This window comes from Chrysochloris asiatica, unplaced genomic scaffold (genome assembly GCF_000296735.1).
Source record: "Chrysochloris asiatica unplaced genomic scaffold, ChrAsi1.0 scaffold00282, whole genome shotgun sequence".
Lineage (NCBI taxonomy): Eukaryota > Metazoa > Chordata > Mammalia > Afrosoricida > Chrysochloridae > Chrysochloris > Chrysochloris asiatica.
The window spans coordinates 2,072,680-2,092,953 of record NW_006408800.1 but is presented as its reverse complement, the minus strand read 5'-3'; the positions used below and the strand labels follow the sequence as shown (position 1 = coordinate 2,092,953).

Sequence of the window (20,274 nt, the reverse complement as noted above, 5' to 3'; positions counted from 1 at the left end):
CTGCTGCACAAGACCTTTTTAAAGTGTTGAAGAGCAAAGACGGCAGCTTGAGGACTAAGGTGTGCCTGACCCAAGCCATAGTATTCTCAATAACCTCATATGCATGTGAAAGCTGGACAGTGAATAAGGAAGATCATAGAAGAATTCATGAATTTGAGTTATGGTGTTGGAAGAAAACTGAAAGTACCATGGGCTGCCAAAAGAACTAACAGATCTGTGTTGGAAGAAGTACAGCCAGAGTGCTCGCTGGAGGCCAGACTTCATCACTAATACTTTAGACACAATATCAGTATGGACCAGTTATGTGGAGAAGGACGGCATGCTTGGTGAAGTGGAGGATCAGAGAAAAAGAAGACCTCCCAACGAGATGGATTGGCACAGTGTCAGCAGCAATGGGCTCAAGTGCAACAACGATTGTAAGGTTGGGGAAGGACCTTGGTGTTTCGTTCCGTTGTGCACAGGGTCTCTATGAGTAGGTACTGACTTGATGGTACCTAACAATAGTCAGAAGGAGCCTTGCTCAGGAAGAAATAATAAAGCTAGAACATGAAGAATAAGTGTGCGTGTGGTAGTGGTGGGGCTGTGAAGATGGAATGATTCAAATCTAATGTACGGAAAACTATGAAGCAAAGAGCGTGGCAGGTCAATGAAAATATAAAGTCTAAGGTAGATGAGACTAAGAATAATGGAGACAGAGACCAAAAGAATGAAAAATAGACTCAAAAGCATCCAAAGAAGAGTTATGGGACCGATCCTTGTTAAAGTAGGTCTACAAAAAAGAGGAAGACATAAACAACAGCTCAAACCTAGCAAGGACTGTGAGGTTGGTGCAGGACTGGACAGTGTTTCATTCTGTTGTACACATGGTTTCAATGAGTCAGAACAGAACTGACTCAACAGCACTTAATAACAAGAGCAGATGGTGCCTTGGACTCTGATTGTATCAGCGGACAATGGCAGAAGTAGGATGAGTAGAGCAGCATGTGCGAAATGGTAACTGGTTGACTATGTGCAGAAAAGTGTTCATAAGATGTCAGGAAGAACTCCCATTGATCTGGCTCGAGAACCTGACAAATAAAATACATTCACTAGGATACTTCATATGAAACATCAAGAAAGAAAATTAGAAGGAGGATGTTGAGTTTCACTTGTGATGTTTGGAAAGGGACATCTAACAGCACCAACAATACACAAAATACAAATGTTGCTTTACTACTGTTGGATACTTTATTTAGCCTTTAGACAAAGATTTATATTCCTAAAGGATTTATAGTCTCAGAGTCCCTATGGGGCAGTTCTACTATGTCTTACAGGTCATTATGAGTTAGAATCAAGTTGACTAAAATGGGTACAATTTGGTTTAAATACGGGACACATCAATGTGAATATGCCAAAAAGTCAGCTGAATATAGGGAGGTAGGTGAAATACTATTGCTACTGGGGTTCTAGCTCATACTTGCACAGCTTTATTTTAAACAAAATAGGTTTAAATATGACTCTGAGCAGTGTGTGGCTGCAGACAAGTTCTTTCAGTAATATACATGTCTTAGTCTCTTTAGGGTGCCTTCAAAAAAAAAAAAAAAAATTCAAATCAATATAGAGGCTACCAAGGAGGGATCTGCTGGATCAGTTAAACTTAAGGCAAATTAAGTCAGCTCATGATTATAACAACTATTTTTGTTTTGTTTTGTCTTACTCCAAGGGGTTAATCTGGATCAATTTGTTTGCAGGACACAGGATGGGACTTACTATGAAGTTTTAAGAAAATTGAAATCTGTAGTAATAGGAAAAAGCCACTATAGTTGAACCAAGGGATTTTTTCCATCACGACAATGCACCTCACCTGCTCATTTTCTAAGGCCAGCAAAGGTGTCTTTTGAGAATTCCACTGGGAAACCTTACACCACGTCTTTTTGTCCCAAAAACTCATTGAACATTTCAAATGAACACGATTTCATTACTTCAGGGATGCCAAAACAGTCATTTTGGCATGAGGCAAATCAAGAACACAGAACACCTTGGGGGGGAAGGGTTAGAGAGATGGGAAAAGCAATAGTTTTTGCAAAGACCCATAGTTAGAAAACCAAAGGGAAGTACATGCTCAGCATTTCCAAGCTGAAAGAACTCAAGAAAAAAATTCAAGCCTTGACTTGGAATACTGAAGATTTCTATGGGCAAACTATTGAATGATTCCAATAATACCAAAAGAAGATGGAAGGCAATCCCTCTCTAATACTGAAACTCAATGGGAACACATGAGCAGGTATGTAGCTTGCTGATTACCATGTTGGTCTACTGGTGAGCGAAAGAGGGGGAAAGGCAGCAATGAAGAAATGGGCTGAGTTCAACCATGTTCCATAGACTCCCACTTAACCTGGAGATGAGAGAGAAGAGGAAGAGCTGGTGGGTCCAAAGTGTGGTGAAACCTGGGGACACCAGAGCCCATGGACAAGGACATAGCCACAGAGAGATAGAGCTGAGAGTGAAGCATCCAGTGGATAAAGTGAGGGGACACGCACAAGAACACCCAAACTTGCAGACAGTACCCATATGACCTAGCCTCCATGGCTTGATAATCAGAACTTGACTTGTTGTTATGTGCCGTGGAGTTGGTTCCAACTCATAGCGACCCTGTACAGCGTTTCCGAGGCTGTAAATCTTTACAGGAGCAGAAAACCTCATCTTTCTCCCACGGCACAGCTGGTAGTTTTGAACTGCTGACCTTGAGGTTCGCAGCCAAAAAATGAAACAATTTTTGATAAAGGAAACTAGGGTAAATTGCTACAATTTGATGAACTTGACCTATATTAATGGAGGCAGTAGCTCAAAATACCAACAGAGAGAGAAGGAATCTTCACATCAAGTATCAATGCTATCCACTCTATATACAGGGTAGAGAGAGACGGGAGACTTAGACATTGGCTACCTAAAATGAGGAGGTGATAAAGGCTCAAAGTGACTGGCTTACAAGTTTTCAAGAGGGAGTTTAGTTTAAAAGTGTGTGGGGGAAGATAAGAGTCACCACTGAATAGTTTTCATCTTGTCTAGATGGGTCTGACAAAAACAGAAAGGGATAAGATTCTTAAATGATTCAATAGTAATTGTTATCATGACTAACTGCGACTGTCACAATTGTAAAGGTAAAAGTTTTGTAACAAATACAGAGGACTAGTTACTCTTACAGTCCAGAAACAGAGAATCCTAGGACCATCAAGGGAGAAGTTCACAAGTGGAATGCCAGATCTTTTCCAGAGAAGGAAGCAGAGACGGGGCCATAGAAAGAGGGAGCAGCTGAGGGCTCTAGATTCATGGGAAGAAGGAACTGAGAGTTGGCGGCCAGGAGGAAGACTTGCAGAATGTGCCCTTTGGTGGTTTTAAATTATTATATATGCCTGAGTGTTGTTTTTTTTTAAAAAAAAGAAGATGAAAGGAATACAAAGAGTCACTGTACCAAAAAGGAACTGGTGTTTGTACAACCATTTCAAGAGATATCATATGATTAAGAATTGGTGGTCCAGAAGGAAAAAGTCGAAGCTGCACTGAAGGTACTGAAAAACAAGGCTCCAAGAATTGATGGGATACAAATTGAAATGTTTCAACAAACTGATGCTGCGCTGGAGGCATTCACTTGCCTTTGCCAAGAAATCTGGACAGCTAGCTGGCCGATTCAAAGAGATCCATATTTGTGCCCATTCCAAAGAAAGAGGATCCAACAGAATGCCGAAATTATTGAACAATATCAATATCACATGCATACAAAATTTTACTTACGATAACTCAAAAATGGTTGAGGCAGTACAAAGAAAGGAAGCTTCCAGTAATTAAAGTTAGAAGGTGTGGAACTAGGACTATCATTTCTGAGATCCAATGGATTTGGCTGAGAGCAGAACATACAAGGATATTTACTTGTGCTTTACTTACTACAAAAGGCATTCAACAGTATGGATCCTAAGAACTACGGATACATTGTGAAAAATGGGTGTTCCAGACACTTGACTATTCTCATGAGGAACCTGTACACAGACCAAGAAGCAACCATTAGTATATAACAAAGGATACTGGATGGCTTAAAATCAGGAAAGGTGTGCACCAGGTTGTACCCTTTAATCATATTTACTCAATTTGTATCTGAGCAGCTAGATTATATGAATGAAGAACATGATATTAGAATGGGAGCAAGATGGCACTGTAGGATAAACACTGGACTGCTAACCATAAGGTCAACAGTTCAAACCCACCAGCAGCTCTTCTGAAACCCTATAAAGGGTTTCTGTGAGTCTGAACCAACTCAAGGCACTTTACAACAACATATTCAGATGATACAACTTTGCATGCTGGAAGATAAGAGGGCTTGAAATATTTACTGATGAACAGACTACAGCCTTCAATATGAACTGCGCCTCATGTAAATAAAACAAAAATCGTCACAATAAATAACATCATTTTAATAAACGGAGAAAAGACTAAAGTTTTCAAAGACTTCACTTTGCTTGGATCTACAATCAGCACTCAAGGAAATAGCACACAGGGAATCAAAAGACATACAGCACTAGGTAAATTTGCTATCAAAGACCTCTTTTAAGTGTTCAAAATAAAAGATGTCACTTTGAGGACTAATGTGCACCTGACCCAAGTCATGGTATTTTCAACAGCTTCATTTGCATGTTATGGAGCTGGTGGGATAAAGCACTGGACCACAAAGTCACTTTGAACCACAAGTTTGGCAGTTCAAACTCACCAGCCTCAAACCGGAAACGCTATACAGGGTCATTATGAGTTGGAACAGATTCCAGGCATTAACAAATTAACATTTGCATGTGAAAGTTGGACAGTGAATAAGGAAACAGGCAGGACTGCTACATTTGAATTATGGAATTATGGTGTTGGAGAAGAAGAATGGAAGTGCCAGAGGTTGCCAGAAGAACAAGTAAATCTGTCTTGGAAGAATTACAGCCAGAATCCTCCTTAGAAACAGACGAGGAGAGCAAGACTTCGTCTCTCGTTTTTTGAACGTATTGTAAGGAGGGATCACTCCTTGGTAAAGTGGTGGGTAGGCGAAAAAGAGGAAAACTCCCAACAAGATGGATGATATAGTGACAGAAACAATGGATTCAAACATAACAATAATTATGAGATTGGCACTAGATTGTTCTGTTGTGCATAGGGTCAATATGAGTCTGAACTGACTAGATGGCACCTAAGCTCAACAACAGTTCTTTGACTTACTCTCACACATGTTTGGAACATAGCAAGCATACAAGGAGGATTAGGTTTTTTTCATTCGCAACAACTACTTGAGGCAATGGGAGTAAACAAGACTGACTAAAGAGGTCAGATTAAGTGGATAAAGAGATTCTGATAGAGAAATCTGCAGAATTATAAAGGTTAAGATGAGGAGACTGAACCTGGAAAGGATATGGAGAATGATAAAAGAAGAAAAACAGTCTAGAAGGCATCCAAAGACATTATTTCAAGAAGCATGGAGTGGTTAACTATGCAAAATGATACCGAAAAGGCAAGTACAACAAAAACTGGAAAGTTTACCTGGATTCAGTGTGAACAGTCTTGAAGGCAAGGTGAACGTATATCAGACCAGAGAGGGTTGAAGAATTAGTAATTAAACAATAAATTTTAAAAGTAGAAAAACTACAGATAATTTGATTGCAAAGTTAGCTATATATAGGGAATGGGAGATAGACCTAGAAAGAGATATAAAGATGAGGTTGCAAAGGAGAACAAAGTGAGACTTTGCAATATTCTTACTATGACACCTTTTTATCAAAATCATCGTCATAAACTACTGTCTGCATTTGCAAGAGGGAGCCCAGGCGGTGCTAACGGTTAAGGCTTGGCTGCTAACCAAAGGGTAATAGTTTGAACCCACCTAGCAGTTTGGACTCCTGGTGTGGTGCTGTAGGATCAGCACTGCACTGCAGACCACAGAATTAGCAGTTTAAACCTATCAGCTGTTACTTGGAAACCCTATGCAGGGTAGCTATGAGAACAAACAAGACTGCAATTATCAACAATAGCAGCTCTACATGAGAAAAACCCTATGGGCAGTTCTACTATGCCACACAGGGTCACTATGATCAGAATCAACTCTAAGGTACCCAACAAAAACAACAACAGTCTCAAGGAGGAGTTAAGTCACAATCTGATTCACTATTATCAAATTTTATTAGGAGTAAGGGGAGGCAATTGAGTTTCAGTTTTAAAAATGTTTAAAGAAGTTTTGCATTAAGAAGAAATGCCCACTTAAGGAATCTTACCCTCAATTCCTGCATTTAAAAAGTATTCTGCAATCAAAGAATGAACCCTGATGTAAACTGTTGTTAGCTGCCCTCTTTGTGAGTCCCAGGTAATCTATGGGCTTTAATTAATAGAGCAACATTGTTGTTGTTGTTAAGAGCAGAAGAGTCAATTCCAAAACCTGTACAGGGTTTCTGAGGAGCCGCTGGTGGATTTCAACAGCTGGCCTTGTGGTTCACAGTCCAGCTCTGATCCACAGCATCACATCAGAAGTCCAGACCAACATAAGTTTATCAATTTTAGCAGATGTACCATATAAAAGCAAGACGTTAATATACAGTAGAAATACTCTGTACGTTCTGTACATTGCTTCTGTACACCTCTAAAAAATGGAGTTTATTACAAATATTTAGAAACAAATGGTTGCAAAAATAAAGTAATTCCAAGATAGTTTACAATCCCCATGGTTACACTATGATTGATCCTAACACCAAAGTAAAATACTAAATTGAAATTCAGTGGTGCTGTGACACATCTCATTAGTATAATTTGTATCTTAGCTGTTCTGATCACAATTGCTGTTGCTGTGAAGTGCTGTCAAGTAGGTTCTGACTCTCAGCAACCTTGAGTAGGGTTTCCGAGGAGCAGCTGGTTGAGCTTGAACCTCTGACCTTGTGGTTCAAACTGAATTTGCAGTCCAGCACAGTAACCCACAGCACCACACCAGGATGCCTCTTTATCACAATTTGTGTTGTTAAGTGCCACTGAGTCAATTCCAACCCATCCATAGTGACCCTATATAGGGTTTCCCAGGAGCAGATGCTGACCTTGAACCACCAGCCATGCAGTTCCAAGTGACTTTGCAGTCCAGCACTTTAACCCGCAGTGCTACACCAGGACTCCCTTTATCACAACAACAAATCTAAAATCAACTTCTGGACACTTTATTTGAAGTAGTGTAGTGGTTACGAATTGGGCTGCTAACCTCAGGGTCAGCAGTTCAAAACTACCAGCTGTTCTGCGGGAGAAAGATGAGGCTTTCTGCTCCTGTAAAGATTTATAGCTTCAGAAACCCTGTACAGGGTCACTATGAGTCAGAACCGACTCCACAGCACATAATACCAACAAGCGAAAAATGAAATGATTCAAGAAAAAATGGGGCTACCAAGAAGTTTGCCACAACAGGATTTGATTCACAGCAATATTATACAAACACAACAAAAGCAAAGCTGTGAAGAGAGCAAGTTTACTTCTGATTAAACTTAGTATTAAAATTTTTAAGCAAAAATAAAAATAAAATAGGTGATAGAGAATACCTTCATTTTTCCGGGACTTCACCAATGTGACTTTGGTGGGTTTGGCAGGCTGACTAGAGGTCACAGAGCGTCTGTCTGACCGTGGAGACAAACTCCTCTCTCGACTTGCACTTCTATCCCTCGTCCAACTCTTCTCATTCCTTCTGTTAACGAGACCACCACGGGCACTTCTTGGGTCATGTACTTCCTCATCATAACTATCTTCTTCATGCTCAGATGCTGGTTCAGGATCAGGATGAGTTACTGGTATCTGAATTTTCTTCTTCCTGCGTATAGTCTACAAGTGAAGAAAATTACTATATAAGCTGACTGATTTTCATATATACACTTTCAGCTCCTAAGAGAAAAAGAACAATACATTTCCTATGTTCCACTATTAAATTCAAATCAAAGACATAACACATAATTTTAACTTACTATGAATCAGATACAATACACAAACCATTTCTATAATGACTACATTTTTGTTTAATAAAAAGATTTGGCTAAGCAGCTACTTAGGAACTAATAAAGTCGTCACCCTAATTATGAAAGGTCTTCAGAGTACAATAATCACAAGCTTATAGGGAAATAACTGTTGGTAGTGTGGACAATGCTATGGGAAATAACGCAGATGCTACCAAAGCCACAGCAAGCATGCAAGTCCAACTTGATACCTGAGATGCCAAAATTCATCTGTAGCTAGGCCCACAACTGTCCTACCAGGTCTCTGAAAGAAATATACTGTACCTACAGATTACCATTCAACTCATTATGCTGAAGCGAATTAACTCAGTCCCACTTTACCAATACAAACTTTCAGTCCCTGTATCTGCAATTTTAACCTTTTGGTCTACGTGCACTGAGGCATTCTTTCCTTAATGACTCTGGCAAGTAGCTCAGCTTTTCCTGTACACGTATTTCCTTTATTCTCTATAAATTTAAAATCTGTAAGCATTACCATCTAATTGGAAGACCTCTTAATTCCTAATTGCACTTCGTTTTCCCACACTGTATTACCAATGGGAGCCACGCTGCAAGGTTTTCTTGAGTACCACACTTTGTCTTCTATTTTTGATACCTTGATCTATTGATACTTTTCCTTGTCCATCTTCTTCTATTCTCTCATTCCATCAATTCCCACTGGTTTCACCTGCCTTCCTTCTAAATTTGCATGAGATACCATGGTCCCATATTTAAATTACTTTCTATATGCTCGTGCCCCCTCGATCACCTTCACCTGCCATAACAAACTGTTAGTCCTGTGTTATCTTGATGCTCAGATCACAGCATTTCCGTGTTTTGTCAATTAAAAGACTGTTACCATCAAGTCAATTCCAATTCACAATGACCCCATGTATGCACAGGATTTCCAACGGCTGATTTCAGAAGTAGATCAGCAGGCCTTTCTTTTAAGGTGGACTTGAACAACCTCCAACCTTTTAGCAAGTAGCAGAGTGCATTCATTTGTACCACTCAGTGACTCCTCTTTGCAAATTAGACCATCTATAAATTAGTTCGTTTTTCTCGGCAGAGATTACATTGTTTTCAGCAATTTTTTTCATTCACCTCTTGTCCTTCTATATAATCTGCTAATGCAGGTATTCCAAAAAACTACTCTGAGATCCCACTCAACCTGGTTTATGGATTATCAGGAGCCACTTCACTTCCTCTCTAATCTTGTTGTTATGAAGTGCCGTCAAGTGGGTTCTGACCCCTGTATAGGGCTTCCGAGGAGCAGCTGGTGAGCTTGAACTGCCGACCTTGCAGTTCAAACGGCTTTGCAGTCTGGCGCATTAACCCACAGCGCCACACCAGGACTCCGCTCTAATCTTACAAGTTCCCATTTATTTAGTCCTCCTTCTTGTGTTCTCAAACTGATCCTTTTCCTCTACAAACCAAACCCTTCTCTTCTCATCTTTATCTACCTTCAAGGCCTTTCTAAAATTATCAGGCCCCAAGTTTAAAATCTGGATCATAAGGTTGGTTTGAATCACAAGATTGGTGGTTCAAACTCACCAGTTACTCCTTGTAAACCCTATACAGGATCACTATGAGTTGGAATGGCTCAGAAGCGTTTGACAAGTTTAAATAGGACTTTTATACTAAATCCATTCTGTGCCATATTTGCCAAGTTTTAACTGTAATTTGAAGTCAGTTATTAAGAATTGACTGAACTTTCTCCTTACCAAAAAAAAAAAAAAATTAAGACACAGAAAAGAAAGATTTTACCTATAGTAAAAAACTCTACAATTAAAATCTTCACACACTCTTTCCTCAAACTCTAACAAAGTAACAAGTGTCTGATGATGTTATATGGTCAAAGAAAAATTAACATCTCTTGTAAACAAATCTTGTAACAAAAAACAGGGTTGTTCATTTAAAAAAAAAAACACACAAAAAAAGAAACAAAACCTGATACATGCCAAGATACAATCTAACAACCATTTACAAGAGAAGGAAACGGTGTAAACAGAAAGATGCCATTCTGTGAATGGAAATAGCCTTATTATCTGAACTATTATCAGAAAACCCAAACACCATGACAAAACATACCAGTATTAGAAGAAAACAATTAACTATGGAACTACTGTTCTAGTTTTCTTTCTTAAAGAAGAAAGATGAATTCAAACACCAGAAATACATCAAATAATAAAGCTGGTACTTTTCATATCACTAATTTAAGGTAGAAGACACTTACTATTTTTGCATTTTTGCCACTTTTCCTTAGTTGCTGAACAGCAAAAGCATGTTCAACATTATCCATTGAAACTCCATTAACCATTGCAACTCGGTCATTTTCCCTAGGGGAAAAAAGGAAAATAAGATATTACAGGAAAAAACCAATAACATACTAGTTAAATATTTCCAATGAATACTTATAAAATATTTTATTAAATAAAAATATTTAATTATCACCAGTTTGTCTTCTGATAAATGGTTAACATGATGTCAGAAACTATTAACTTTTAAATCTGGCAAGAAATTTGAAAGCAGCTTTGACACTTATGCTGTCATTAACCTGAAGTACCGAATTAATTGTCTTTAATTATTAACAGAATGTTTTTCCAAAGGACTGAACAGATACAACAATAAACTAAATGACTTGGGGTAGGTAGTACAATTACAGTCATAAGGTGAAAGAGAAGACAGTAAGTACTCTGTCAATTATCTTTCAACACTTCTGCTTAGACTCATTTCTTGCTAGTGTATCTTTCATCACTACTCTTATCTTACTGAACAAAAAGAGCAAGATTCAGGGGTAGAGGCACCACAAAGTTAGATTCTAACTAAAACTGAAAAGTTTCCTTCTTAAGCATAAATACTAATAAATAAGGACAGTTACTACATAAATCCTGGCACAGGTGGTAGCTGAATATGGCAAGTCATCGTCGTGTGCAAACATTAGAGTCTGAACAGTGCTTGGGACACTGAAGAAGCATGCTTACTGTAGCTGGCCTTCAGCTGGTCCTCCTTTCAGCACATCTGAAATCACGATTGAGGTTTCCCCACTCTGAAAATGAGGATTATCTCTTCCACCAGATATTGCAATTCCAAATCCAAATCCAGGAGCCTAAAGTAATAATTAAAGTAAAATGCTGACATTATGGGCAACAGTACTTGTTCATTATTTCATATTCTACAATCTCGAACTGTTAAGATACAAAAATTACTATCTCATTACATTTATGATCCAAATATTCACTTACTTGTATTGTTACATATTTATCTTTGTGCAGGTATGGATGCTCTAAAAAATTAAATGTTGAGCATATAGTGTGGTTGTTAGGTGTCAAAGGGGTTTTATCAAAGTGAGAGGAAGAGGAAATTAGACGGGATTATTAAAGTGACTGCCAGCAGTTGAGCCTGCTTCTCCATTTTTCTGTCCTTTCACAGTCATCTCCAGCCTTATCACAGTTATTAAAATAAATAATAAAAAAACCTTGATGGTTTCTTCCACTAGTCAAGATAAAGGCGTGTTAGGGCCCAGTTCTACCTTTCTTCTAGTATCTGGGGAGTCCTGAGTCAAGAGGTGCACTCATCAGCACCACCCTCCCTGTATCCAAATCTGGGTCCACATCTGTATATTTTTTGAATGCCTCAATCAGCTTGCTTAATAAGGTTGGGTTATCTTTTTCAAAGGGCATAACCAAAAATGCAATTACTTTGTCTAAAAAAAAATTAAGTCATTTCTTTAACATCATGAAGTAATCAGACAGGGCTCACATTTCTAATGATGTGACCAAAGGTCAATATTGTTTCCGTGCCCCTCCAACAAAAAAGTTAAGAGACTGTTTTGGGAATTCAACTCTAAATCTCTCAGGATCTGACACACTCCTGGCTTCTCTTTGCACTACCCCAAATTAGACATGGAAAAGGGGACATGCACTAGGACATGAGCCAGCTTCCTTCTGCCCCAGGTACTTCCCTGAGGGAGTAGAAACCTGTCCCTGGAATACTGGGCAATTCCTGGTATGGTCTTTGCACTACCCCAAATTAGACATGGAAAAGGGAACATGTATTAGGACATGAGCCAGCTTCCTTCTGCCCCAAGTACTTCCCTCAGGGAGTAGAAACCTGTCCCTGGAATACTGGGCAATTCCTGGTGTGGGGCTATAGGATCAGCTCTGGACTGTGAACCACAAGGTTGGCTGCTGGGAGCGGCTGAGGGTAGAGGACAGCTTCGATTTGCCGCTTGACACAGTTCCGGCAAATAGTGGAGTGGTCTTGCAAAACAGATAGCTTTCAGAAGTTGCTTTCTACCTTCTCTTTAGAGTAATCTTAATTTTACTTATAAAAATATATAATATGGCAATATTCACAGCTTTTCACTATGAGTTCTACAAACCTTAGGAAAAACTAGCTTAGCAGCAATTGCTTTCAGCCTTGGTGGATTGAATACAAAGAGAAATTGTGTAAATTACTCCTTTTCATTAGAAAACCTAAGTAACTACATTTGTGAGGCCACAAAAGCAAATAGCATATTAGAGTCAAGCTGACCTACTCCCTAGGCCTCACCACATTCAGTCACTAGCTAGAATTCACAAACCCCTACATATAGACACCTGCGTAAACAAGTAGACAACAATGAATTTAAGTGAAGGATAGTTTTGACTTAATAATCTACACTTCTTGCAGCAAGTAGCCAGGTTGGGCTTTATGCCATATAGCTTCCAAGTGATTTAATGAATACCTTTATTAAGAAAATAATAGCACATTATGTAGGATAGAAATTTTATAATCTATAGAAGAAACAGTCTATTACATAATGAGAAAAAACATGAAGGTCAGTCTGAACATCACAGAAGTATTTTTGTCAAGGTTGTCTAATGACCAGGTGCAAGAATGTTGTGACTAACTGTGTAATAATTCAAAAAATGATAAAAGCGTCAATGCATGTACTGTGTAGTTTTAAGTATAAAAAAGAAAGACTTGTTGAGCTGGCAGGCAGAAGCTGGAGAAAACAGCCAGACAGCACAGCAAGCTGAAAAGCCTTTCAATTGTATTCATTTCTCCATCCACTGATTTCGCGTATTCTCTCGTGTTCCACGACCCCCGCGGAGAGCTGGTCTCCCTGCAATTGGCTGTTAAAACCCATCAGGTGCTACTTGGAAATCCTACGCAGCATTGCTATGAGTCAAAAGGGGCTGCCAGCAGACCTCAGATGCAAGGGGTGGCAGGGGGACAGGTTTAGCCACAGGCTGACCATAAAGAAGGGGGAGGCAGTGTAAGGTTGATGGCTAAGTCACACTCTTGGGAGGCGGAGGATGGAGGTGTCCTAGTAGAAGGTGGAAATGGAGATCCAAGGTCAGACAGCAGCAGAGCGCTCACAGTATCTAGTACGTCTTCAGGCTGCTTAGAAATTTCAGATTTCAAAACAAATACTTGGAGGGGATCTTTCCTTTGATATCACAGGGCAGCTTCTCCAGTCTCTTCTCTACTCAGGGTTTTGGTATAGAGATATAAAAGTACATATGGGATATCTGTTATTTTCTCTCCTTTTTCAAAAGAGATCAAACTGTAAATGGTGCTAAAAGTGAGGGACCCATTAATGAGCCATTGTTCTTGGTCCCAGAGGGTGTACTCGGGCTAGGCAGTATCACAAAAGAAGATCAGTGTCTTTTTCTTAATTTCCTCAGTTAGGTCTCCCCAGTGAATTAGCAAGTAGTCTCTTGCCGTTAAATGACGTTGAGTTGATCTGGACCCATAGCAACCCTTTTTGGGTTTCTGAGGAGCGACTGGTGAGCCTGAACTGCCGACCTTGAGGCTCAAATAGACTTTGCAGTCCAGTGCTCTAGACTACATTGCCACACCAGGACTCCAGCAAGTAGCCTAGGGGGAGTCTTTTGGTATGCTTGAGGCTTGGCCAATGTGGACTGGCCATTCCACAAGCGGTGGCCAACAATTAGAGGAGGAAGGGTGAATGGATGTAAGCCCCAGAGCTCCACCCGCCTATGTCCCCAAATGATGTCTCTTTGTGTTAGGATGCTCTGAAAAACTAACTGCTGAGCATAACAGTGTGGCTGTTAGGTGCCTTTGAGTTTACTTCAACAGAGCATAACTGACCCAGAGTTTTCTAGGCTGTATTCTTCACAGGAGCAAATCACCAGGTCTTTTCTCAGAAGAAGTGCTGATAGGTGAAAGGTTCAAACTGACAACTTTTCAGTGAGCAGCCACCAAGGCTCTTTAACAGAATACTAAAAATTGCCAATTACATCAATTTTTTAAAGAACTATATTTAAAAAAATACATTTTAAAATTCTGAGCACAGGAATCCTGAATCTGATTATCAGAAAGGTCACTGAGAGGACTGGCAGTGCCCCAATCTGACCACCACAAACACTGAACACTAATTTACAAGCCGACAGACATAACAAGCAAAGGTACCACATGCCTGCCATTTTATGCAGTAAAGTATCAATAGTTTTGAAAATCAAGTATCAGTTATTCCATTTCCATCAATTATGCTAAAACCTCTGTACAAGTTACTCTCTCTCACTTCTGTGGAGTCAGTTCTGATATAGGCAGAACAGAAGTGCTCCACATAGGGTTACCAAGACAGGCAATCTTTACAGAGGCAGACAGTCTCATCTTTTCCACAGAGCAGTCAGTGCGTTTGAACTGCCAACACTGTGGTTAGCAGCCCAATGCTTAACTCACTGTGCCTCCAGGGTGTGGCACACTATAATAATGTCTCCTGCACATTGCAGATAACAAAGCATACACTAGTCATATCAAACAATTATTTTAGGATTACTTTTACTTTTAATTAAGGTAAATCACAATAAACTGTATACTTCTGAATAAGCTAAAAATCTTTACTACAATGACTGAGAATAGCCTAGTACGAAACTAAAAATGCAGAGTACCTCAAATTTATTTTAAATTGCTTAAATTCAAAGAAATCTATACCAGTTCCTAAAAAAGAAAACAAGTACAAGTATACTTTGTTTTATTGTGCTTAGAAGATTTTTTACGAAAATTGAAGGTTTGTGACAACCCTAAATCAAGCAAGTCTATGAGCTTTAATTCTTCCAACAGCATGTGCTCCCTTCGTGTCTATGTGCTATACCCTTTGATAATTCTCACAAACTTGTCATAATGTTATTCCACAATATTGTTGTAAGTTGTTCCAACTCACAGTGACCCTTTATAGGGTCACTAAGGCTATGAATCTATATGGCAGCAAAAAGCCTCATCTTTCTCCCCCAGAGTGATTGATGGGCTCGAACTGCTGACTTTGAGGTTAGCATCCTGATAACCCATTATACTACCTGGGTTCCTTAAATTCCTAGTGTAATGGTTAGGGTTCTGTGTCAACTCGACTAGGACAGGATTTCCAGAGGTTTAGGAGTTGGGAATGAGCTTATTCCCAAGGTGATGAAACCTAACACAGGCATAGTTAACTATGATGAGCAGCCAATCAACTAAAGGAATGCTTCCTTGGGAGTGTGATCTGCTTTTAATATAATGGACAAGTGGTAGGGACTCAATCTCTCTTCCTCTGGGGATCTGAGACTCTACAATTATAAAACAATAAGCATCTCTTTATATATATACACACACATATCTATGTTTCACTGGTTTTGCTTCTTCAGAAAACCCTGTCTAAGACATGTGATAAGACATGTGGTACTGAGAGTGGGGCTCTAGAGAAATGAAATCATAAGGATGATTTTTCTAAATCAGTTCTCAAGTTTGACTCATTTAAAGACACTGATATAGAATGAATGCATGTCTGATGTCTACTTGATAGGAATTGGCCTTGGGCTGATTTTGAGTTTGGTTCTCTTTCCCTCTAGTGGAGTCAGAGGAAGTCAGACATGTTTTAAGCAGTTGGAGCTTTGAGCAGGAGTCACTGCAATAGCTCTAGACCTATGAAAACTGATGTTTTCTAGGAAAAAGAACAAAGAAGTAGTTTGGGAGAGCCTCAGGTTCTGGAATGGCCTGGAGCCGATGACAGGCTGGTTAAAAAGGAGGGCTTAACACTGGGCCAAGGAGCTCTGGTAGTGTAGTGGTTACAAATCTTGGGCTGGGCTACGAAACTTAACGTCAGCAGTTGGAAACTACCAGTTTCCCGTGGGAGAAAGATGAGGCTTTCTGCTCCCGTAAAGATTTACAGCCTTGGAAACCCTGTACAGGGTCGCTATGAGTTGGAACCGACTCCATGGCACATCACCACCACCACCACCAATACTGGGCCAGGGCCTACAGGAATCCACCCAGCTAGAGGCCCAAGGCCATATACATATGAATGGGATTAGTCTTAAGTAGAGGAAAAGGGTTGAATTGGGTGTTTTAAAAGGTTTCTGTGTTTGACTGCCTTATGAATACTGGTTTCTTCTCCCTTTTATTGTTAAATGGATATATATACATGGATGCTGGAAGTGAATATTGAAAATTATGATTATAGAGAGCTTGTAAGCCCACCTGAAATTCAACCTATGCTTGACTGGATTTGCTAAATGGTAGTGGTGCTGTGCTGTGGAGTCGGTTCCTACTCAGAGCGACCCTGCCTAGGGTTTCCAAGGCTGTATGTCTTTATGGGCGCATACTGCCTCATCTTTCTCTCGCAGAACAGCTGGTAGAGCTTTCCCACTACACTATCAGAGCTCCCTGCTAAAAGTGGAGTTATGAATTTTCCAGGGTAAAAAACGGGCTTCTTCATTTAAGCCTTTGTTAAGTCTTGGATTTTAGGTAGAATCCTGAGCCCCACCCAGAGCCTTCAGAGTTGGGATATATGTTATTTGAATAAGACATGCAGACCAACCCAGAAGTGCTGAGAGACCAGGAGAGTCAAGCAAAGAAAAAGAAGCAGATAGTTAGGCATTTTTGAGGTTCAGAGGCATCAAAGCAAGTCAGTCCCCATCAGAGAAAATCCCCTTCCTAGGGCTGAAAGTTTAAGAGAGCCAGGAGCCGTATGCTTGCTGGTTCTACTATGAGTGGATCTACTCATGAGTGGAAGTGTGGACATGAAGCAATGAAGACAAGGGCTGTTGGACATGTTCCATTGGCACCCATTGACTCTGAGATGAGACAAGAGGGAAGGCTACCTGGTCTGAAGTTTAAGGAGTTGTGTGAACTCTTGAACCCACAGGCACTGACCTAGCCCATGGAGGTCTAGGGCTGAGAGTGAAGGGGCCAGCTGGTGTGAAGTGCAGGGAGGTGTGTGTTAACTCCCAAATTTGCAGCTAGTGCCCATCTGATGCAGTTTGGGTAGCTAGGGTTGAGTAGACCAGAACCTGACTATATGATGATTAAGATGTTTGATACTCTAAACAAGTGTCAATAGCTACAATTTGATGAACTGGACTTTTGCTTATGAATGCAACTGCTCAAAATTCCAATCAGAATGGAAGTTTCTTCATTCATATCAAGGAACATGCCTGTCTCTCCTCATTGTACTGTGGGATTGATGTTGTTGCTGGCAAGTGCTGACGAGTCGATTCCGACCCATAGCGACCCTGTGTAGGGTTTTCAAGGAGCAGCTGGTGAGCTTGAACCACTGACCTTGTAGTTCAAACGGCTTTGCAGTCTGACGCATTAGCCCATAGCGCCACACCAGGACTCCGATATGGATAGATAATTTAGGCACTGGCTATCAAACACAGAGGCTATAAAGGTATGAAGTGGCTGACTTACAAACTTTCATGGGTGTGCAGAGTTTTAGAATGAGGGGTCAAGGAAGAATCCCTAATGACTGGTGGCTGGTGGCTGTGTGCTGTGGAGTCGGTTCCAACTCATAGCGACCCTGTACAGGTTTTCCAAGGCTATAAATCTTTACAGGAGCAGTACATCTCATCTGTCTCCCGCAGAACAGCTGGCAGTTTCGAACTGCTGACTGTGTTGTTTGCAGCCCGATTCATAACCACTACGCTACCAGAGCCCCAATGACTAGTTTTCCTATTTTCCATATGGGTCTGGTGAAAGGAATTAGGGAATGACGTTGATAGGCTTTTATGATTTCAGTTGTAATTGTTAGTAGGATTAATTATGATAGTTAAAACTACCATTGTAGAAGAGATGTAATTAAAAGGAGGGAGTAGTTATCTTTTGTAACAGACTACTCCGGCTATTTAAGGAAAACATAAGTGGGGCTTGGGATCTCTGTCTGTAAAAGTGGTGACAGCACAGAGAAGCAGTGACATGGAAGTAGAGCAGCTTCAAATTCAGCTTTTGATTCCAAAGTCTAAAGGGCACATACTGCAAGGCAGGAGGCTGGCTTGCAGTATGTGGCCTTTGAACTTTTGAATCAATATATGTATATTTTTTGTTTTGTTTTGCATGTGTATATCAAAGACTTTTGCTTTGTTGATTTAAGACATTTAAGATGAAAATAGGTTTTAGTTAAATCATTTTGTATGTGTTTTAGTTATAACATTTTAGGCGTAATTTTCTTTATTTAGAGATTATGCATATATAGTTTATAAGTTTTCAGTTGACAAGGGTGGACTGTAACAGTTACGGTTTTATGTCAACTCAACTAAGTCAATTTTCAGAGTTTTAACAGTTGGGCTGTTTCAACACAGACATAATTAACGCTATGATGAGATGCTATGAGCAGCCAATCAATTAACGGAATACTTTCTTGGGGGTATGGGTCTGCTTCCAATAAAATGGACATGTGGGAGGGGCAATCGCTATCTCTTCTGCTGGAGACCTGGGTCTCTACAATTTTAAAATAAGAGAGAGTCCTGGTGTGGCGCTGTGGGGTAATGTGCTGGACTGCAAAGCTGTTTGAACCACAAGGTCAGTGGTTCCAACTACTGTCTCTTAGCCTATGGACAAGTTCCATATAAGCACAAGTAAGTGTACTAAAATTCCCATTCCTCACAAGGTCATCCATACCTTGTTTTGATCTAAATAGTGGATCCTTTTCGTAGTCAATAAAACTCATGTATACATCTTTCTGGTATTATCTGCTTTCAGCCAAGATCCATCTGATATAAAAAAGGATGCCCCTTGTTCCACATCCTCTGATGAATCTGGCTTGAATTTCTGACAGTTCTCTGTCAATGTTCTGCAACAACCATTTTTTTTAACTTGCATGTGTGATATTTATGATAGTATTCAAAAAATTCCAAATTCTGTAGTAGTGTCACCTTTCTTTGGAATGGGCACAAATACGGCAGCTGTCTTTCAAACTTTTTGGTATAGACAAGTGGGTACACCTCACTACTGCCATCAATTTGTTGAAATACTTCAATTTGTATTCTGTCAATTCCTGAAGACTCATTTTTCGCTAATGCCTTCACTGCAGCTTGTACTTCACCCTGCAATACAATCAGTTCTTTAGTATATGTTATCTCCTGAAATGGAGTTCTGGTATGGCACTGTGGGGTAATAGTCGGTTTGAACTGAAGAGTTTGGTGGTTCAAGTTCACCAGCCTATCCTTAGAAACCCTATATTGGGTCGCTATGAGTCTACTCAATAGCCCTTAACAACAGCTGAAATTGGTGAATGTCAACAATTCTGTTTCTGTGACTATGTATTCCTTCCATCTTCTTTTAATGTTTCCTCTCTCCATCATTCAATATTTTGCCCATAGAGCCCTTCAAGACTTTAAGTAGCAGCTTGAATTTTTCACCAGTTCTTTCAGCTTGAGAAATGATGAGTATTCTTCCCTGTGGTTGTCTAAATGTAGGTCTTTGCACATTTCATTATAATACTTTGTCTTCTTGAACTGTCCTTTGAAATCTTCAGTTTTGCTCTTTTACTTCATCATTTCTTTCATTCAGTTTGGCTACTCTTTACAGGAGAAATTTTAAGAATCACTCCTATGACATCCACTTTGGTCTGTTTTTCTTTCCTGTCTTATGACTGACCTTTTGCTTTCTTTGCGAATGCTGTTCTTGATTTCATCCTACGACTCACCTGTGGTCTTTGGTCATTAATGTTCAACATTCAGATCTGGTGAGATGGTCTCTAAAGCCAGTTGGGACATATTTATGGTACTGTTTTAGCTCTTATTTTAATTTTCTACACCTTCAGTTTAAACTTCCATATGAACAATTGATGGTCTGTTCCACAATATGGTCTTGTTTGGACTGATGATATTGAGTCTCTCCATCATCTCTTCCCAAAAACATAGTCCATTGAATACTGTGTATTCACCTGGTGAGTTAAACATGTATGCTGTTGTTGTTATGTGCCGTGAAGTAGGTTCCAACTCATAGCGACCCTGTACAGGGTTTCCGAGGCTGTAAATCTTTATGGGAGCAGAAA

At 39.9% G+C, this 20,274-nt stretch overlaps 1 protein-coding gene across 1 annotated transcript in view; it reads right to left on the bottom strand.

Annotated features, from left to right (window-relative positions):
• The window catches only part of LOC102814786 (tight junction protein ZO-1-like), a 117,380-nt gene that overhangs the window by 77,160 nt on the left and 19,946 nt on the right, over positions 1–20,274 (bottom strand). Inside the window, exons 3-5 of the mRNA XM_006874533.1 lie at positions 10,997–11,121; positions 10,249–10,351; positions 7,569–7,845 (exon numbers count right to left, since the gene is read on the bottom strand). Coding sequence (XP_006874595.1) covers positions 7,569–7,845; positions 10,249–10,351; positions 10,997–11,121 — 505 coding nt within the window. The remainder of the gene's footprint in view (positions 1–7,568; positions 7,846–10,248; positions 10,352–10,996; positions 11,122–20,274) is intronic.